At 41.3% G+C, this 18573-nt stretch overlaps 1 protein-coding gene and 1 long non-coding RNA gene across 12 annotated transcripts in view; one reads left to right on the plus strand and one right to left on the minus strand.

Annotated features, from left to right (window-relative positions):
• Nucleotides 1-311: 311 nt before the first annotated feature.
• LOC139628246 (uncharacterized) lies at nucleotides 312-12534 on the plus strand. Of its 2 annotated transcripts, XR_011692727.1 has the most exons (4): nucleotides 312-1025; nucleotides 3495-4241; nucleotides 10976-11166; nucleotides 11516-12534. It is a non-coding gene; the product is annotated as an uncharacterized lncRNA (long non-coding RNA). The 2 variants fall into 2 exon arrangements; XR_011692726.1 differs by lacking the exon at nucleotides 312-1025 and having other exon boundaries at nucleotides 3357-4241.
• The window catches only part of LOC139628234 (multiple epidermal growth factor-like domains protein 11), a 138973-nt gene continuing 125553 nt past the window's right edge, over nucleotides 5154-18573 (minus strand). For 5 of the 10 annotated variants that reach the window (XM_071489717.1, XM_071489716.1, XM_071489714.1 and 2 more), the window contains 9 exons: nucleotides 18359-18487; nucleotides 17193-17321; nucleotides 15493-15621; nucleotides 14231-14464; nucleotides 13497-13651; nucleotides 12545-12614; nucleotides 11097-11150; nucleotides 8305-8523; nucleotides 5154-7161 (listed from right to left, as the gene is read on the minus strand). In XM_071489717.1, the coding sequence (XP_071345818.1) occupies nucleotides 6977-7161; nucleotides 8305-8523; nucleotides 11097-11150; nucleotides 12545-12614; nucleotides 13497-13651; nucleotides 14231-14464; nucleotides 15493-15621; nucleotides 17193-17321; nucleotides 18359-18487 (1304 nt within the window). In that variant the 3' untranslated portion in view covers nucleotides 5154-6976. Of the gene's footprint in view, nucleotides 7162-8304; nucleotides 9719-11096; nucleotides 11151-12544; nucleotides 12615-13496; nucleotides 13652-14230; nucleotides 14465-15492; nucleotides 15622-17192; nucleotides 17322-18358; nucleotides 18488-18573 lie in introns of those variants that run through there. The other 5 variants (XM_071489720.1, XM_071489719.1, XR_011692725.1 and 2 more) reach the window with 5 other exon arrangements.

The following is an 18573-nucleotide window of genomic DNA, read 5'->3' on the forward strand; positions in this document are numbered from 1 at the left end:
TGTTTGTCTGAAAACTCAAATTATATTTGTGATCTTCTTTTTCTTTTCTTCTCAGGGGAAATGTGTCTGTTTATGATGCACTGATATGTCTGAATGTTTGAAAACGTGTTCAATTTTAAAATAAATTAAAAAACAAAACAACAACAATAATAATAATAACAATTTTAAAAAATAACACAACATCAGTGCCATTAGCCCTGGTGCAAATATGTGCGTGCTTCTGCGCAGAATCAGTGCAGACAATCCCTGTCGCCATGGAGACGCTGTTACTCTCATCCTGCAAACACCTCACCCTCAGTGTCACATTATCATCTCTACTGCAGCAGTTATCAAACATGTAATGACGCTATCCAGCCAACAACAACAAACCTGATCCCGCTGCGCTCTTCTCTGAGACTGTGTAGCCGCTCAGCTAACGTTAGCCTCCGACATGCTAACAGACATGCTAACAGACATGCTAACAGTCTCTGAACTCGAAGCTCGCTGAGTCAAAACCAAAGACTGTCTATAAAAATGGACGTCGACGCCGGCTCCGGGAAATGAAGCCAATGCGGAAGTGTCTTAAACCTGCATCTGTCCACTGACCATCAGGGGGCGACACACTGGCTGCAGAGAGACGTCTATGAGGAAATGACCCGACTTCTCACCTGGTTTATGACCCCAGGAAACGTTTTTGTAACATGTTTATGGTCTCAATCGCTAGTTTCAAGTCTTCTTCAATACAACATGATGTTCATTTTTAAAATTATAGTCCCATTTAATTTAAAATAGAGGATAAAGTAGGGTCTGCATTGGGGCGTGGCTACCGTATGATTGACACATGTCACTTGTCAAGCTGAATAAGTCGTGAACTGGTTTCTGGGTGCAGTGTTTTCGTCCTGGAGTTTTCCTCATACAGTTACACAGACCTCCCATCGCGTTTTCAGGTCGTGAAAGTTAGTTTTAACGTTTTGTTCGCCTAAAATGTTGTTCAGCGTCTGGTTGAACCAAAGACACTCTAAGGAATCAGCTGTTCAGTTTATACGGTGAGTACATTTTATTTTTAGCTTTAGCCTGTTTTCGCCAAAATTAGCATCACAATCTCCAGTTGATATCGCAGTGTAGATAAATTACAAATGCACCTTGCTAACTTAGCTAGCTAGCTGTGTTTACTCTAGAGGTGTTAATACATGTTTGAATGTTAAAAGCCCAACTAAAATGTGCAGATAACTAATGTTAAGGTACCGACGTTATTATTGTGTCTCTGGAACACTGGATCCAGTCGAAGTGAACTGTGTTAGTGTGTTGGGCTCATATTGAGCTCCATTCATGCAAGTTCTTAAAATGTCAGTTTGGATGTTGTGAAAGTTCAGGTTAACTTAACCTTAACGTGATTTACATGTGGTGAACATGTAGACTGTAAGTGATGCTGGTTTACTGGATCTGTCCTTTTATTCGACCCAGATCTTCTTATTACTGGACAATCAGATATGCTCATAATCTGAAGGACCCTACAGATTATGTCGCCGTGAAGTCAAGTGTTAACTGTGGTGTGTTGATGTGTTGTGCACAAAAGACACACGTTAGAGTCTCTGTGTAGAAGCTCTGTTCATTCACTCCCACACAGCCTGACAAAATCTTTGGTGTGTACTGAAGATTTGACAGTGAGATTTTAAAACAGTTAAGTAAGCAGTAAAGAAATTGATATTTTATGTCCTTTTATGGTTTTTCTTTTGTATAGTGAAGTACAGCTTGTGCACATTAGTTTTACTCATATCTGCTGTTAGTCATTGAAATGTGTTTAATGTGCTTTTCTAATTTGTGATTGTAGTTTTGTTTATGGAATCTTAAATAAACCTACTGTGATTAAAGTGTACTGAGAGCATTTTCTATGAACTACAGAAGTGTTGCCTGGGTTTTCCAGATTTACCATACACCTTGTGATGAATTTAACAGCACAGTTTAGTGAATGAGTGTTCAGTGTCATTGAAGTTGATAATTCATAGTACATAAAGAACATAAAACACATGGAAAGCACAAACTAAATATCTGGCTTTTGATCCTTCATTGTCAATGATCTGGGATTGTCCAAATTTATACCATGAAACCATCAACAAACTTAGACCAAGAGATTCATAAATACTTTTATTGCACCTTTTAAAAATCATAAATTTCAACAAAATCATTAACCATCAACAATACTGTTACTGGTATGTAAAAAGTTTTTACTAAACTCAGTAACTTTTATAAAATAAAAATACTTTTGTGGCTCAAGGTAAAGGTGAACTGTCACAAGTTTGCATAATAAATTGTTCAATCCCTCATCTTTAGTAACAAGTAGTAGAGGTGTTAGACAGCTTCCCCTTCAGACCTCCCCAGCCAAAATAATGGACGGAGACACCATCATCACCAAGGTGGTTCCCCGTGGTCTCTGTAGCTCTCTGGGCTCCATGATAGATGTAGCTGTCCCCAGTGATCCAGACCTTGGCCAGATGGAAAGAAACACTGTAATAGTGAGATATGTATGATATTCTAGCAGGAAAAAGGTAAAATAAGAAGCACTCTTATTAGATTAACTCTGCACAGTTATCTGAAAACACAGTACTCCCTCCAGCTAGTTGTAAAAACTGCTGTACTGTTTTACAATATATAATAGAAACTAATACTCACTAAAGTGCATTGAGTGGGTGCAGATGCAATAATCAGTCCAAGCAGACAGTGATGTTACTTATTCTGAAAGAGAGAAAGAATAATTCCAACAGGTGTTTTGACGCCCGTTTTTAACGATGAAATGAATGAAAAACTAAAAACACTGAACCACACTTAATATCAACGCACACTTATGTGACGATCGATTGCACTGCGAGAATAATCAATAACACTGATCTGCTGGGTCTGCAGGTCTCCAGCACAGTTCACTGTAATAACGTTATCGTTTTGTAACTTAACAACACCGACAACCCGCTGTCATCGTTAACACTCATGAAGTCAGACAATAACCTTTGATTCACAGAACCAGTTAAAACACAACAGTAAAGTGTTTCACCATTTACAGTCTATGGTTTTACCACAAGATGTTACACTGCTGCTACTCTACAGTTAGCTCACATACAGTTAGCTCACATACAGTTAGCTACAGTTAGCTCACATACAGTTAGCTCACATACAGTTAGCTACAGTTAGCTCACATACAGTTAGCTTACATACAGTTAGCTTACATACAGTTAGCTACAGTTAGCTCACATACAGTTAGCTTACATACAGTTAGCTACAGTTAGCTCACATACAGTTAGCTTACATACAGTTAGCTTACTGTGTGTAAGCTAGCACACGGTAACTTCAGTTACAATAACATTTCATTACGTGTGTTCATTACATTCCTATGTGTGATATTTTCCACATGTGGACATGCATGTAGTTAGATATTAACAGTAAGTTATCACCTGGTACTAAAGTTTACCTTGACTTATGGAAAATGACTCATTTCAATAACATTTCAATCATTTCAATAACAGACTGCAGCGTGTCGTCCACTCTGCGGAGAAGGTGATTGGCTGCAGTCTTCCATCCCTCCAGGACCTGTACACCTCCAGGACCTGTACACCTCCAGGACCTGCAGGAAGGTTGTAGCTGACTCCTCCCGCCCTGGACACAGACTCTTTGAGACACTCCCCTCTGGCAGGAGGCTGCGGTCCTTCAGGACCAAAACCTCTCGCCACAAAAATAGCTTCTTCCCGCCTGCTATCAGCCTCATCAACAAGGCCAGAGAGCCCCACTGTTGCTGATCAATTGCACCAATCACCAGAAAAAGTTCCTTGTATGTGAAAACATACTTGGCAATAAAACTGATTCTGATTCTGATCCTGATTCGGATTCGGATTCACCCGGAGCAGCCTGTCACGGTCCGTCAGGTAGCCGGTGTAGGTGGGCGGGAGCCGGCGGGCACAGTGACCTCGGCTCTCAGGTCAGCTCCACCCCTCGCTCCTCCTCAGCTCCACCCTCTTCTCCAAATATGGTTTCTTCTGGTTTCAAAAAATCAAGATGGCGGCGGCCAAATCGCAAACTCGAGGCTTCAAAACGGCGGTTCGCGAACCAGTGGGTGACGTCACGGTGGGTTGCCGCCTCCTGTCCGTCTCTGGGCGCCGCGTGTCAGGCTCGTTACGTTGGGAGCGGAATCGTCCATTCGAAGAAGTCGGGAGAGATTTACTCATTGGTCCCTACTCCTCAACTTTCGAGAGGAAATTCACCAAATTAAAAAAGTGGTGAGTAGAAATTAAATTTATTGTTCATGAAACATGTAGTTTTGGGAAATTTAAATAAAGGAAATAAAAATATTAAGACTATGACTCATAACGGTGAGTGTGTTGGCCCCGAACAGCCACTGGGCCCAGGTCCGCACAAACTTCCCTGTTGGCGGTTTCCAAGCTGCACTTTGGCTTCCGTCTGTTTAACCCGCAGACTGAACAGTAAAAGGTTTGAGTCCGTGGGTTTCACTGAAATAACTCAGAATGTGAGAGCGGCGCTGAGATCGAGAAGAGGCCGGAGGAGAAGCGGCTTGTCCCGGTCCCCTCCGCGGCACCTGCCGGTCTCTACCGTAAAGCCTTTAATGTTCCACCAGTCATGTGCAGCTTCACAATAAATGTGCATATATATTATATATTATATATAATTTGAAATGACAGTAAAATAATTTCTTATTCTGACTGTAAGCTAAAATAGCCTGCGTTAGCTTAGCCACTTAGCCAGTCTGACTAATGGATGACAGATATTTAGAGCCAACCAGCTATAATACAGTATATTATTGTTGGATTTATCTGTAGATCACTCAGCAGATCATATAAAACTCCACGTCTCGTAACATTTGTATAGCATCTTATTTATTATTCATTATGGACAGTTTGCTGTTCTCTACAGGTGTGGACAGGATTGGCTCAGACCCCGGGGTGTTTGTCCTCACAGGGTCTGAAGTGACCTGGTTGAATGTATTGATTACTTCTGATATAGTTTTACTGTGACTCCACACAGGCAGGGTCCTGAATCTGTCAGGAGCGGACACTATACTACTAAAGCCACTTAACCTACATTACATTTCATCTTCTTCACTCATAACTGGTTATTAGTATTTTTATTATTAATAAACAGAATCTGCTGCATAACAAGTCAGCACACCACTCCCCTGAGCTATGACAACTTTATTGAGTTTAGGGCTGGAAACAAAAAACAAAACAAGCAGCATGTGATACATCTACTGAAGCTACTGTTTGGATCAAAGGTGGAGGAAGGACACACGAGAAAGATAAAGTCACAGCAAATGGGACAAAAATCTGGAGTCAAACGTGGGAAAACAAAGCTGTTTCCATCTGATTGTCAACATGTCCTGTTATTGCTGTTTGCCAACAGAATAATGATCAACACAAAACTCACCTCCTGTGAGGAAAATGAAGCATATTTCATACATCACGACTCTGATGTAAGAAATCGTTGCTACAGCGAGATTAAAAACATCTTCGTTGTGTTTGGGACTGAAGTCGAAATCTTTGACAGGACTTTTTATGGGAACTGCGTCCACTCCTGACCGACACGTCTCCATGTTGACACAGTCAGATGACAATAATCAATCTGCATCAAAGGACATTAGAAGGGTATTCCTGGCTAACTATTATACCTTGAATAATCTTTGGCATGCATGTGTATTAAGCTCGACACAACAAAGGAAATCACAATAATAATCACTAGTGTACAGCCAATACACCACTTTGTCTACAGTACATACAAAAAGAACTTTTCAGAGAGAAAATATGGATCCTCAGCAGGATCTTTGAATATGTAAACAGGAAATAAGAAACAATGTGTAAAAATACCAGAAATATACAGGTTGTGTAAATCTGACCAGACTGCAGCTAATGTGCATTTTATATCCTCGTCTCAGTCCAGAACATTGGAGTAACAAACACCTTCCTCCATGTTTGTTTGCACTGTGAGCTGTGACACCTACACAGTGCTCCTTCACTCTAAATGCTTGGCAGGTCCAGTCAGTCCAGGTGTAACAGCACAGACTGTAAATAAAGATGGACGTAGCCTCTGTGACATCACCCACAGGTTTCTGAAAAGCAGTTTTGAAGCTGCCCCGCTGTCGCCAACTTGGCAGCGCCTGACTCCGCCTGACTCTGAGCTAATCCAACAACTGCCAAGCCCTCAGTTATGCATAACTGTAGGTCTTAATAAAACTTAAACAGGCGAGTTCTATAAAATTCAGCCGTACAGGTGTCATGAAGGAGGAAATGATCTCCAGAGAGCAGAACAGTTTCTGTACCAGGCTGTAAACATGTTTCCTTCTGCTGTAAAGTTGGACATTTGAACATGGGAGTCTCTGGGACTGACTCACTGCTGGAGCCAGACTCTAGTGGTCGTTAGAGGAACTGCAGCTCTCAGCTCTTCACTGTTGAAGCTTCGTGCTTCAGACCTGGAGATCGCCTCTTGTGTAACGGCGGCCTCAGTCTAGTGTTTGACACACACATTAACTGTTCAGTACAACTCCAGCTTTAAAGACTGGTCCTGAACAGATGAATTTACACAAGTGACTCTTTGTTTTCTTTTCCTCACGTCCTCGACTTTCCCTCGTCTGACTGAGGACATACCTGAAAAAAGGTGTACCTGTGTGCATACGTATGTGTATATTCCCTCTGATGACGCGTTTGTTGATGAGGGGGAATTTACAATACAACACAAATACGAAGCATCAACTGTCACGACAGCTCAAACAGTTTGGATATAATACAGCAATAAAATATCAAACAGCAGTGCAGCGGTCTGGGCACTGCAGGGAGGGGCGTCCACCCCCTTTCACACACGCACACACAAATAAATAAATCAGTCCCAACATAATATGTCCTCTGTCCTCTGAATCTTTTTCCTGTTTTGTCCCAGTTCAGAGCTTCCTGGTCCTGGATGATCTGGGAGCACTGGTCCAGTCTGGGGGCTGAGGGGAGGAGGGGGTCTAGAGCAGCGAGCTGGTGGGGCTGCCGGGCAGCGGGGGGCTGTGGCTGTGAGAGGGGCTGGGGCGGACAGGCAGCAGGTCGTAGTGGCTCGGGATGTGGCTGTTCCTGGGCAGGTCGTACGGGTTCTGAGGGTAACTGGGAACCATCATACCCCCGGCTCCCTGGACGATACTGATGGTCGGCTCTGAGAGAGAGAGAGAGAGACCGAGAGAGAGAGCTCAAATTATAATCAGTAGATTCATCAGTTTATCTCTTATCTGGTTCCAGCTCATGTGAAGATTTGATTTTTTCAGTTTTATATTCTATATTAAAATCTTTATTTTTGGGTTTTGGAGTTTTCACTGTGGTTGGACAAAACAGACAACCTGAAGACATGATCTTGGACAAGTGATGGTGATGATTAACTTTTTACAAATACTTAAATACTCTATAGGGTAAATTAATCAAATCTGAAATAATCAGTTGCAAAGCTAAATATTAAAAATAATAATAATAAAGTAATAAAATATATAATGTATTATTCTTGATTTTAAAGAACCAAACCAGTAATTTAAAAAAAATACAAACTATGAACTTTCAGTCACTGGAGACCATGTTTTTTTGTTTTGTTTTTTTTTACTTTGAAGGATTCATCTCTATAAGTTCTGCAGAATAAAAACCCTAACCCCTGATTGGCTGAAGTAGGAACCATGTGACAATATTCAACAATAACTGAGCCTCTTCAGATGATACATAAGTGTAAAAGTTAAAATTCTGGTGATCGATGATGAAATCTCAGTATTCTCGTGAGTTTTGATCTCTGCAGTAAATTTACTGTTAGGCAGCAGCTGCTCAGTGGTTCAGTGATGAGGTGAAACCTCTCAGTATAAAAGATGTTTTCAGGTGTTTTGAGGATCAATATGTGAAACTTTTTACCCACAGAAATCAAAACGCATCATGAATGGAATCATTTTAAACTGAAGCTGAAACAGTCTAGGACAGAAATGTCATGTAGTCCTTTTATACTGACGTTTCCCTTTAATGCTGTGTAAATACTGTACAGTACTGGTCCACGCTGCGGATCTATAGTTATCTACATGTAAACATTTCCTCGTGTAAAATGTGTTTGTCTGTTTATTTCCTCCATAAGACAGATGACAGTGAACGTGTGAACCAACAATACAATGAAGACTTGACGGAGCAGTTTGGGAAATCCTGCTGACTTAAACGAGCAGATTGATACCAGTCATGTTAATGCTGAGCTAACATCTCCTGCTGTGCAGCTTCATACAGTCACCGTCTCCTCTAAGGTTATTTCTCAGAACCTTGAACTCCTCCTGAAACGTACCCATGTCGTAGACGTTCTTGGCGGGCACCGTGGTGGTGGTGGTGGTGGTGATGATGGCGGCAGAGCAGCAGTGTGTCATGTGTTCGTGATGAGCCGGCGATTTCATCTCCACGTAGCTGCTCTCCGAGTGTTTACACAGACCTGGGGGGTCGTTGATGGTGGCGTACGGGTTTTCACTGTTGAGGGAGCAGGTGCTGGACAAGGAGCCCTTCATGTAGTCTAGAGACAGAACGAACACATGGATGGTTTAACTCTGTGAGATGAGTTCAAACTCTTCACAGAAATCACAGCACTCTTCTGTCAGAGCAGGTTCTCAAACTTTTCACATCAAGGACCCTGAACTGACAAACTAGGACTGTGTCTGATACAATTCTATAACATGTTTTACAGAAAGTGTTTGACACCCACGTCCAAAATATTCATACATTGTCACTGTGTGAAAATAAATTATTCCCTTTTTTGCTGGCGACCCCCAGGAACCCTCACATGGACCCCTGAGGGTCTCCGGACCCCACTTTGAGATCCACTGTGTTAGATGATCTAGAAACCCTTTTAAAACTAAAAGACAAACAAAATGAGACAACACTGCTTTTCTGTTTCAACATTTCCTGCATAGTACGGATGAAACTTGGTTATTACAATCGCTACCATAGTGACCAGTTGCATTTCTGATCAGAAGGATCATCGTTGAGAAACAAGACGTCATGTGAGAAATTTCCAGCAGCTGTGACCTTAAAATACATTTCTATATATCATTTACAGGATTAGACTGGTGATTTTCTATATAAAGAAACCAACAATGTGTTTGTCCGTCTCTCAACACTTCCTGACTGCCTGTGACACTCAGCTCTGAGCTCAGAGGAAGGAGGAAACATTTGTTGGGGACTATTTCCAGCAGCGGATTAATCCACATTTGGTGCTGTAGTGAGCGTTTGGGCCAGCAGGAGTCTAAATAAACAACAGTGTGACTCATGTGACTGATGTGTTTTAACTTTTTAATTTATATTTTCTTTATAGTTAACGATGCAGCTCTCTGACGTATCTCTCTCTGAGACATATTCTCTGACAGTGCTTGTTAGAAGAATCAATTCATTGTTGGTTTGGGTCTTTTCATGAAAATACAGAAAATCACCAGACTTATCCTTGAAGAAACACACATGTTGGAATAAACAAAGCATCATGGGACAACAGAGGTTACTTTGCAAGGCCGACATCAACATTCAAAAGCAGTTCAGGTAGAAAAAAAAACAGACAATCTGTGAGGCTGCAGTTGGAGGAAATACACATTAAGTGACAGGAAAACACACACAGCATTCAGTTATTGAGCAGGAGAGATTCCTCAGGGGGAGTTCAGGAGTGATGATGGGTCAGAACAGCAGAGGGGGAAACACAGAGGAGAGGAGGCAGATTCATCCTGCAGAGACACAAACACACCTGTAAGCACAGGCTGGTACACATCCACCAGATCAAATCAATAACAAATCACATTTTACGTCGGCGGGGTAACGGAGCGTTCAGGTTCACACTTGGATCTGTGAGGCCTGAGGTTTTCATGCTGCACCTTTTTTTTTTCCTGCACAATCTCATTCACATGTGCAATTTTCTTCTTGGAGAAATCTCCCCAAGGCCACAGAAATCTGTTTCTTCAATTTTATCCTGATGATTGTTTTGCATCAACACAAAACTAACAACGTTCCTCCTCAGTCCATGTTTTAACTCCTCTCCCTGGCTGACAGTATCATATATTTTTATATCAGCTTGTTCCAGCTTTTATAACTGATGTTTACAGAGTGAAATATTAAAGACACCATTTTTAATGGCTTCTCCTCTTCATCAAATAAAAATCTGTGCATCATTTTCAACACATTTCCCTTAAATTCAGTCTGAGATATCTGCATCATTGGAGAATTCTGAATTGACATTTGTGTCTGAAAAGCTTCAGTGTTGTTTTCCTCTTTGCTTTAATGCTCTTGTTACTGTGCAGGTTTCTGATACTGAGTGTGAAGCACAGTGTGCACGTTTTGACACCTCAGATATCTGAGCACAGACAGTCTTGTATTTTTTTTTTTTTTTTTTTTTAACATTTTTGATAGAGGAGACGCTTCAGAGATCCCAAACATATCTCTGACTTTATATGACATCACTTAACACACACTATCTCTGTACTGACATCACTTGTTACTTATTATATATACCAGTTCAAAGAAAGCTCATGTTGTTCCAGACAATTTATCAATCTAGCTCTACTGTCTCTGAAAGTCATGTCTAACAAATGTCTGAATATTGTTGTTTTTTTCTACCTGATGTTCAAGTGAACCATCCTTTCCTTTGCTGTAAGACACCACATGTTATCCTATATGTCCACCTGTTGCATGTAATAAATATAATCATATTAACTTATAATTAATTTCTGTTTCTGATTTTATTTTCTAGTCTCCACTCCCTCATATATGATCATATATATTCCAATAAATAAGATTGGAAACTAAGTCCCACATTTCATTAGATTTTCTAGAAGCTGCCTTCTTCTGTCTAAAACATGCACCTTACTACAGGTGGGTGCACAGCCAGTCGGCACAGAGAGAAGAAAAACACGTCTTCTTCATATCTATTTACAACTACATGTGGTGTCATTCTGTGCTGTTGAGATCCAGTCTGACTCCAAACACAGGGAAATGCAACATGAAGCCAAGGTTCAAAATGCAAGAGAGAGGCAGTCATTGGCTGAGGGAACTGTTCGGAGCAGGAGGATTGGCTGGGGAGTCACAGGCTGAGTCCACCTCACACTGTACCTCTGTAGCGCGGCTCCAGGTGGTAGCTGTACCGCCGATCGATGCAGTAAACACCTGCACAGAGACAAGAGTGAGTAGCTCCATTACTGTACATTAGCTTTGGATTAAAGGGTAATTACACAGTATTTTTGAAAATCTGATACAAGTAGTTGATCTCAAGTGAAGTCAAGAGACATTTTTAACTTTTTAACTCTCTTTTAAATTACTGTTCAAAACATTTTCACTTTCCAGAAATGTTAAAGTTTCTGAAACTAATGCTAATGACAGAGTCTAATGTGAACAAACATTCCCCCAAAGTCAGAACATGTGGTTATTTCACAAGAGATTTGTTGTATTTTTGGCCACTTTGGAAAAAGGTGATTCACCATCAGGAGAAATTTGAATTTAAATCTGATGGACAGATGTTGGTTTGTTTGCAGGAGGAGACCCTCTCCGGCTGCAGACCACATCTTCATTGTTTTTATGATTTTTCTCCTACTGTTTTTATTTTATCTCATGTTTTATGTATTTAAATGTTTTCACTGTACAGCACCTTGTAACCCAGGTTTTGAAAGGTGCTCTATAAATAAAGTTTTACTTACATCTACAATCTGTCCACAAACTTGCCTACATCCATAAGAAATACCAGGAAAAAGTCCACATAAGACAGAAAATGAGCACAGGTTGTTGTAAATCAACTTAGAGAAACAGTCTGATTATTGTGTGAATATTTTCTTCAAATCTCAGAATCATCAAAACTAAACAAACCTCATCTACACTGATAAGCTGAATTTCTGGGCATTAAAGATTTAAATAAACAAAACCCAAAGACGTCTTTTTATCTGAACCAAGAAGAGCTGAATCGAGGGCAACTGGACTTGGTTGTAGATACTTGAAGATGTTTCACTTCTCGTCCAAGAGGTGAATCAATCAAGTGGCATCAATGTCCTTGATAACACACAAGCCCACAGAGGATAAATACCTGGATCTGCTCATCAGTCAGTCAGAACTGAAGAAACCTCTTGGATGAGAAGTTAAACGTCTCCTTTTCTTGGGCTGCTTATTTAGTTGTGAATTTTGTTCAAATACATTAATCTTTCCTAGGGGAAAACACTCATTAAATACAGTGAAATAACAAAATAATGATTTAATTCATATGATCGTTGTGGAAGTTTTGCTTCTTAGACATATTTCAGTCTATGGAAGATGTTTTTCCAAACCAGATGATAATTCATGGCAACAGAGACACATTTTGATGGTGCTGTGATATTTGTGACCAGTTCTCAGCTGATCGCTCAGTGGAAGCTGCTGTGGCAGGAATCTGGATTTTAAAACTGCAGGGTCAGAAGACAGTGAGCTCTACTGGTTCTTTTAGAGGAAGCATCCTCTTCTATCTAAACTACATCTGGACTGGATGAGAACACAGAGCCAGAGGAAACGAAGCAGGAGCCGTAGAGACTCAGACTGACCCAGCTCACTGAGGTTACAGTAGGCGCCCCACTCTGGAGCACTGTTCCTGTGTCGCTTCTTTGTCTTCATCTGGAAAACACACAGACAAACACATTCTTAAAGAAATGACTCAGATGGCACAGCTGCAGCAGGATATCAAGACTTCATCCAAACGTGTGAACCAATGTGACGTCAACGAGGAGAAACTGACTCTGAGTTTAATTATTATTTACTGTAGCTTCAGCTGGTGGCTGATTTAACACTGAACACACACAGGGAGGCAGCTTCTCACCTCTACACACAACTGTTCATACTGCTGAAATGACGACTGTCACAGAAACATATCAACTGCAGCCACTGAAGCTAACGTTAGCTTTGAGAGTTGGTTGAAATTCAGACTTGTTTTATAAGAAGACTCCTGTAGAAGAATGGCTACATACATGTTTTCATGAACATGGCTTTCTTACATTTTTCCTTGAACGCATTTGATTTTTTAATTTTCCTATACTTGAAACCACTGTTCAGGACTCGGGTTTAACAAAAAGTCAACTGGTCAGAGGTTTAATTAACACTAACTGGTTTAAGACGTTTGTATTGTGACATTTGTTAATATGATCCAATTAGTTATCTTTTAATTATGGCTGTAAAAACAAGCTGATCATTAACTACTTCTGTTTTCTCTTGAATACAGTAAATAGTAAAAGGAAGTTCACTCAGTGATTTTAGAGACTTCCTGTTGTAGGAAGTGATTCATATAAAGACCTGTCACCATGAGGCCTGTGGATCATTCTGGTTCTGGACAGAGACAAAGTTCTGTTCACCTCCACTGTGTTGGTGGAGGCTCAATCTTAAAATAAAGGCCAACAAAAACAAAACTAGCTCCATGGCTGGATACCACTGGTACTAAGTGAGAAACTCTTGTCTTGTGTTTTCCTCAAGCACAAGCACAAGTGGAAACTCTCCTCGACCCACCTTGGTGGAGCTCCTCTTGTCTGGCTTGGCGTAGTGCGCGGCGTAGGTGCAGGGCCCCAGGGTGCGGTAGCTCGGGTTGGAGAAGCAGCGTCCTGCAGAGCTGTTACTGGGAGAGGAATCTGCAGAGGAGAGCAGGCCTGTGCACTGCAGCCCTGCTGTCGCCACAGCATCAGCACAGAAACCACAACATACATGTGCGTGTGCACACACGCGCGCGCGCGCGCACACACACACACACACACACACACACACACACACACACACACACACACACACACACACACACACACACACACACACACACACACACACACACACTGTGCACCTGATGAACTGAAATGAGGTGTTTAATCACTGAACGTGTCGCTGTCGTCCAAAGCTGCTGATTAAAGTGAAGGAACCAAGTGGAGCAACATTCATGTTCAGGGCTGAAATATCAGCTGCTTCTGATAATCGATTAATCGTTTAGATCATTTATCCAACAAAAGGCTTGTTCCAGCCTCTTCTCAGTTTTACATCACTGACAGTAGAATATTGAACTGAAGATTTGTGATATTTTTTAGAGCCTTTATTCAGACAAGTGATGGACATTTTTCATTAATTTCAGACATTAGAGACTAAACGATTAATCGAAAAATAATAGATCATGATAATTCTCATCAGTGTAGCCCAGGTATACGTTGTTCAATCTGCCTGGACGTACAGACAGACTCCCACAGGTGAGGATGTCTTACCTGAGAGCGAGTAGTCAGTGGAGTTGATGTGCAGGGCGGGGGTGTAGGTGACTTTGGGCACATGGTGGCCCTTCTCTCTCTGCCGGTAGCGGAACCAGACGACCAGGCCGAGCATGGCCATGATGAGCAGCAGCAGGAAGATGATGCCCAGGACGGCTCCGGCTGACTGCTGCTCCGACGCCAGTGCCGGGCTGATCTTGGTGTAGGGGTTCAGTTCCTCCATCATCAGAGCCGCTGAGGGAAACAAAAGATATTTTAAATGAAGTCATGTATCAACACATTAATAACACCTGCAGCCATAGCCAACTTCAATCACTCATTTTGTTTCTAAATGAAAGTTTCAAAATAAGACGTCTATGTTCTGTCAGTCTATTTTTACTCAGGGATTTTGCCTCATAAAAATATTGAAACTTTAGGCATAATATATCCAGAAACAAAAGAGTTTGACTTCACTACATCACCACTGCAGGCACAGCTGTAACTGAGGGTCAAATGAGGTTGCATGTTAATGAACAGTACTGTATTTGTAAATGCTATCATACCATATGTTACCTCTGTTTCTTTTTGTTGATGTATTTCACCTACACTTGGAAGCTTTGAATGTTCACATGACTGTTTTTCAACCTGTTTGCAGCTCTGTTAGCTGCTTCAAAAACATCACATTTCAAAATGCTGACAGATGGAAAATGCAGCTAACTACACCTGTGTAGTGCTGTTCGTTATTTTTTCTTACTTCAGATTTTTAGACTTAAATTTTTTGGCCACTTGGGACAAAGGAAAAAAGTAGTGAACACAACACTCTGTGTTTGGTCTCCACCAGCTCCTGAGGGAAACATCTGGCTCTGTAGCTGCTAAATGCTCCATGTTCACCAGCTGCTCTCTGACTGTGCCTGTCGGCTTTTTGCTGCTGAGCAGGTAGAGGAGGGTCCTAAAAATCTTTCACATCATTATAGGTGATGGAAAATCTTTTGCTTATTTGCTAAAAAAAAAAGTACAAGACAGAAAAGTTCATACGAACTGTAAAATACAGAACAATAACCAGACATTTCAGTCCATCAGACCCTCAGAACTCTTTGTACCTTCATCTTATAGAAACTCCTTCACCATCTTATGTGGATTTTTGTATGAATCTTCAGTTGAATCTCCATAAAATGTCTGTGCATTTCCCCGTCATCTTATCTTTATGATTCATCTGAACCCACATCTAAAGATGCAGCTTCAGAGCCTCTTATTCAGCTCAGTGCAGAGCCATTAGCTCTCACCCTGGTCACAGCGGATGCCTTTGAAGCCGATGCTGCAGTAGCAGGTTCCTGTCACGTAGTCACAGGTGGCGTTGTTCATGCACTCACACAGCTGCTGGCAGCCGTAGCCAAACGTCCCTGCAGGACACTCTGCACACATGAGCAGGAGGTTAATGCATCTTAAACTCTGACAGGTGAGAACACAAATATTAAAGACGATCAAGTCAACACTCAGAACTATGATTATGAGGAGATGTTTAAAATTTTGGGTTCAGTTCATGTTCATGAAACTGCTGAAAGGTGAAAAACGGACAATAATGACAAATATTTTGACTTTTGAAACATAATATTTTTTACCTGCTCCAGACAAGAGAGACTTTACACACCTCCCTCATTTCATTTCTCAAGTGCAGCTTTAAAGAACCCTCAGCTCCTCTGGAACGAGGTGAGGCAGGTTTTAGTTTCTACACTCCGAGGTGTTACAGCAGCCTGACAAGGATCTTAAACCTAAAACCTGCCTCTTTAACTTATGTCAGGATTATCTTTATCAATTTTGTTGTTATTACTTGTTTCTTTTTTTTTTAAGGCTTTATAGAAATTATCTTTTTTACGTGCTTTTATCCATTTTAGTGTTTATTAGAGTTTATGGTTTGATTTCTATCTTTCATGTCCATCAGTCACCAGTTGTTTGTTCTGTCTTGTCATTTTCCTGTAAAACACCTAAACTGATTGTATTTATCAGCTTTATTTGTGATTATTTGTTTTAACAACACACTTTTGTAGTTTCTATCTATGTATGTGTCTGTACTACAGAGTAGTTCTATTTTTTATTGTACATGATAGAGTGAGAATCCATCGCCTGTAAAAACTGAGAAATTGTTTATTGATTAAATAATAAAACAGAAATGTCTCTTTTTGTCCAGTCCCGCAAATTAAATACCTCACTTATCAAGTATGTCATATATAAATGTATAAAATCCAATATAAAGGATCACAGTTATTTACACTGCCAAATCTGGGCCCATACACCAGAGATATTACAGACAGAGCTGTAAACAGTGAAGATATTGTGTTATTGTCCATCCATATCAACACTGTGCATCTGTTTTTGTGCTTCTTTTTGCTGCTGTGACACTGACAGATAAACTCCAGTGGTCTAACTTCACACCCTGCTGCAGTGATGTGCAGGTGTACTGCAGGACACTGTGACATGCTGCAGCACAAGTAGTGACAGGAACTAGGAAATGGGATCACATCTCTCATGTGTTAGCTTCTCTGCATTGGCTCCCTGTAAAATCCAGGATAGAATTTAAAATCCTCCTCCTCACCTACAAAGCCATTAATGGTCAGGCACCATCGTACCTTGGAGAGCTTATAGTTCCCTATTTTCCCAATAGGACACTTCGCTCTCTCGCGCGCTCTCTCTCTCTCTCTCTCTCTCTCTCTCTCTCTCTCTCTCATTATTGATAACACCATTACCTACAGTATATACAGCTGTTCCTGGTCTCTCCCAACCCCCCCAAACCTGCAACACCCCTGACGACACCCGTCCTGAGCTGATCAGAGGTGGAACAGACTCTGTGTGACATCGTTTAAACGGAATCATGGACGGATTATTGCCGAGCTAGAAAACAAAGCTGGAATCGCCTCATCTTGTGTCATCACTTGGCTGCAGCAGCTGCGTATGTGCTGATGCACGACACAAACACAAACACACTCACTGAGTTCACAGCTCTGTCCTATGAAGCCCGTCCTGCACGAACACTGTCCGCTGATGTGGTCGCAGTCCGCCCCGTTCTGACAGCGACACACCTCCGCACACTGAAAGCCGTAGAAGCCTGTCGGACAACCTGGAGAGGAGGACACAACAACTGAACGTCTGTACACTGTCTGCATCGTTTTCAGTCTCTAAACCAGGATTCATTCAACTTCTCCTTTCTCCAGACTCGGTATCTGAGAGATGATCCACCATGTTTTCTGGGATTTGCTAATCTGTTCTGTCACAGTGGGAACAACATGGAGGAGGTTTAAACCGCTGCTCAGAGAACCTGAACTCTCTCTGGACTAGTTAACTGTCCCTCTTCTTGCTTCAGAGACATTTCTAAGAACGACTCTGACTCAGGTCAAGAAACATAATATTCACATGTTGTAAACAAACACAGAAATGTATTTTAAATTACCTCAAAGGAGGTTTGTTGCTTGTATCTCACTGCATCTGTTTTAACAGTTCCCTGAAACTATCGCTGTAATATTACAGCTTCTTCTTCTTTTGTCACTGTCTATTACACTGAAGGTACTGTTGCAGTCTCAGCTAATGATGCTCATGACACTCAGTTAGTTTTTGGTGAGTTCTGTACGTCTGACACTAGAGAATAATTAACAAGTAAACACATCAGGTGCAGTAACAGACGAGACAGAGTCATTGTTGTGCTGATGATCTGACTTCCTGTTTGTTCCTCATGGTTAAAATCAGTGTGAACCAGACCAGAACTAAAAGGAAACAACGGCTCATTTGTTTACTTGGTCTGAACCAACTGAAGGTGATTTCAGAGAAAAAGACCTAATGAATCAAAAGCTGCTTCACGGACCCTGAGCTTTAACCGAAAAGGCTTTTAAAATAACTCAATGACTCTTTAGCTTCCTGAAATGAGGATTTATACTTTATATATATCAAACAGTGCAAGGTCACAAAAAGAAGGAGGATGCACAGTAGGAAAGGAAATGAGGAATGAACATTTTCAGGGATGTAGTTTTAGTATCTGCCACCAGATGGAGGTGTAGTTATGAAGTATTCAAAGCAGGAGCCCTCAGTCACTCCGCTGCAAAAAGTGAGGCTGCATCGGTTTCTCTTATTAGATCTTTGTGTGTGTGTGTGTGTGTGACCTACGCTGAGTACAGTAGAGTCCTGTCCATCCAGGGCTGCAGTTACACTCTCCGTCTGTGGCGCTGCACTGGGCCCCGTTGTGACAATTACATGTGTGGATGCAGTCTGGGCCCCATGAGCCCTGAGGACAAGCTGTCAATAACACACACGCACACACGCACACACATACACACACACAGTTAGAGATAAACAAACACATAAATACACACAATCTCTTC

The sequence above is a fragment of the Trachinotus anak genome, unplaced genomic scaffold (genome assembly GCF_046630095.1).
Source record: "Trachinotus anak isolate AG129_WGS33_773 ecotype Australia unplaced genomic scaffold, CSIRO_AGI_Tana_v1 ptg000011l, whole genome shotgun sequence".
NCBI lineage: Eukaryota > Metazoa > Chordata > Actinopteri > Carangiformes > Carangidae > Trachinotus > Trachinotus anak.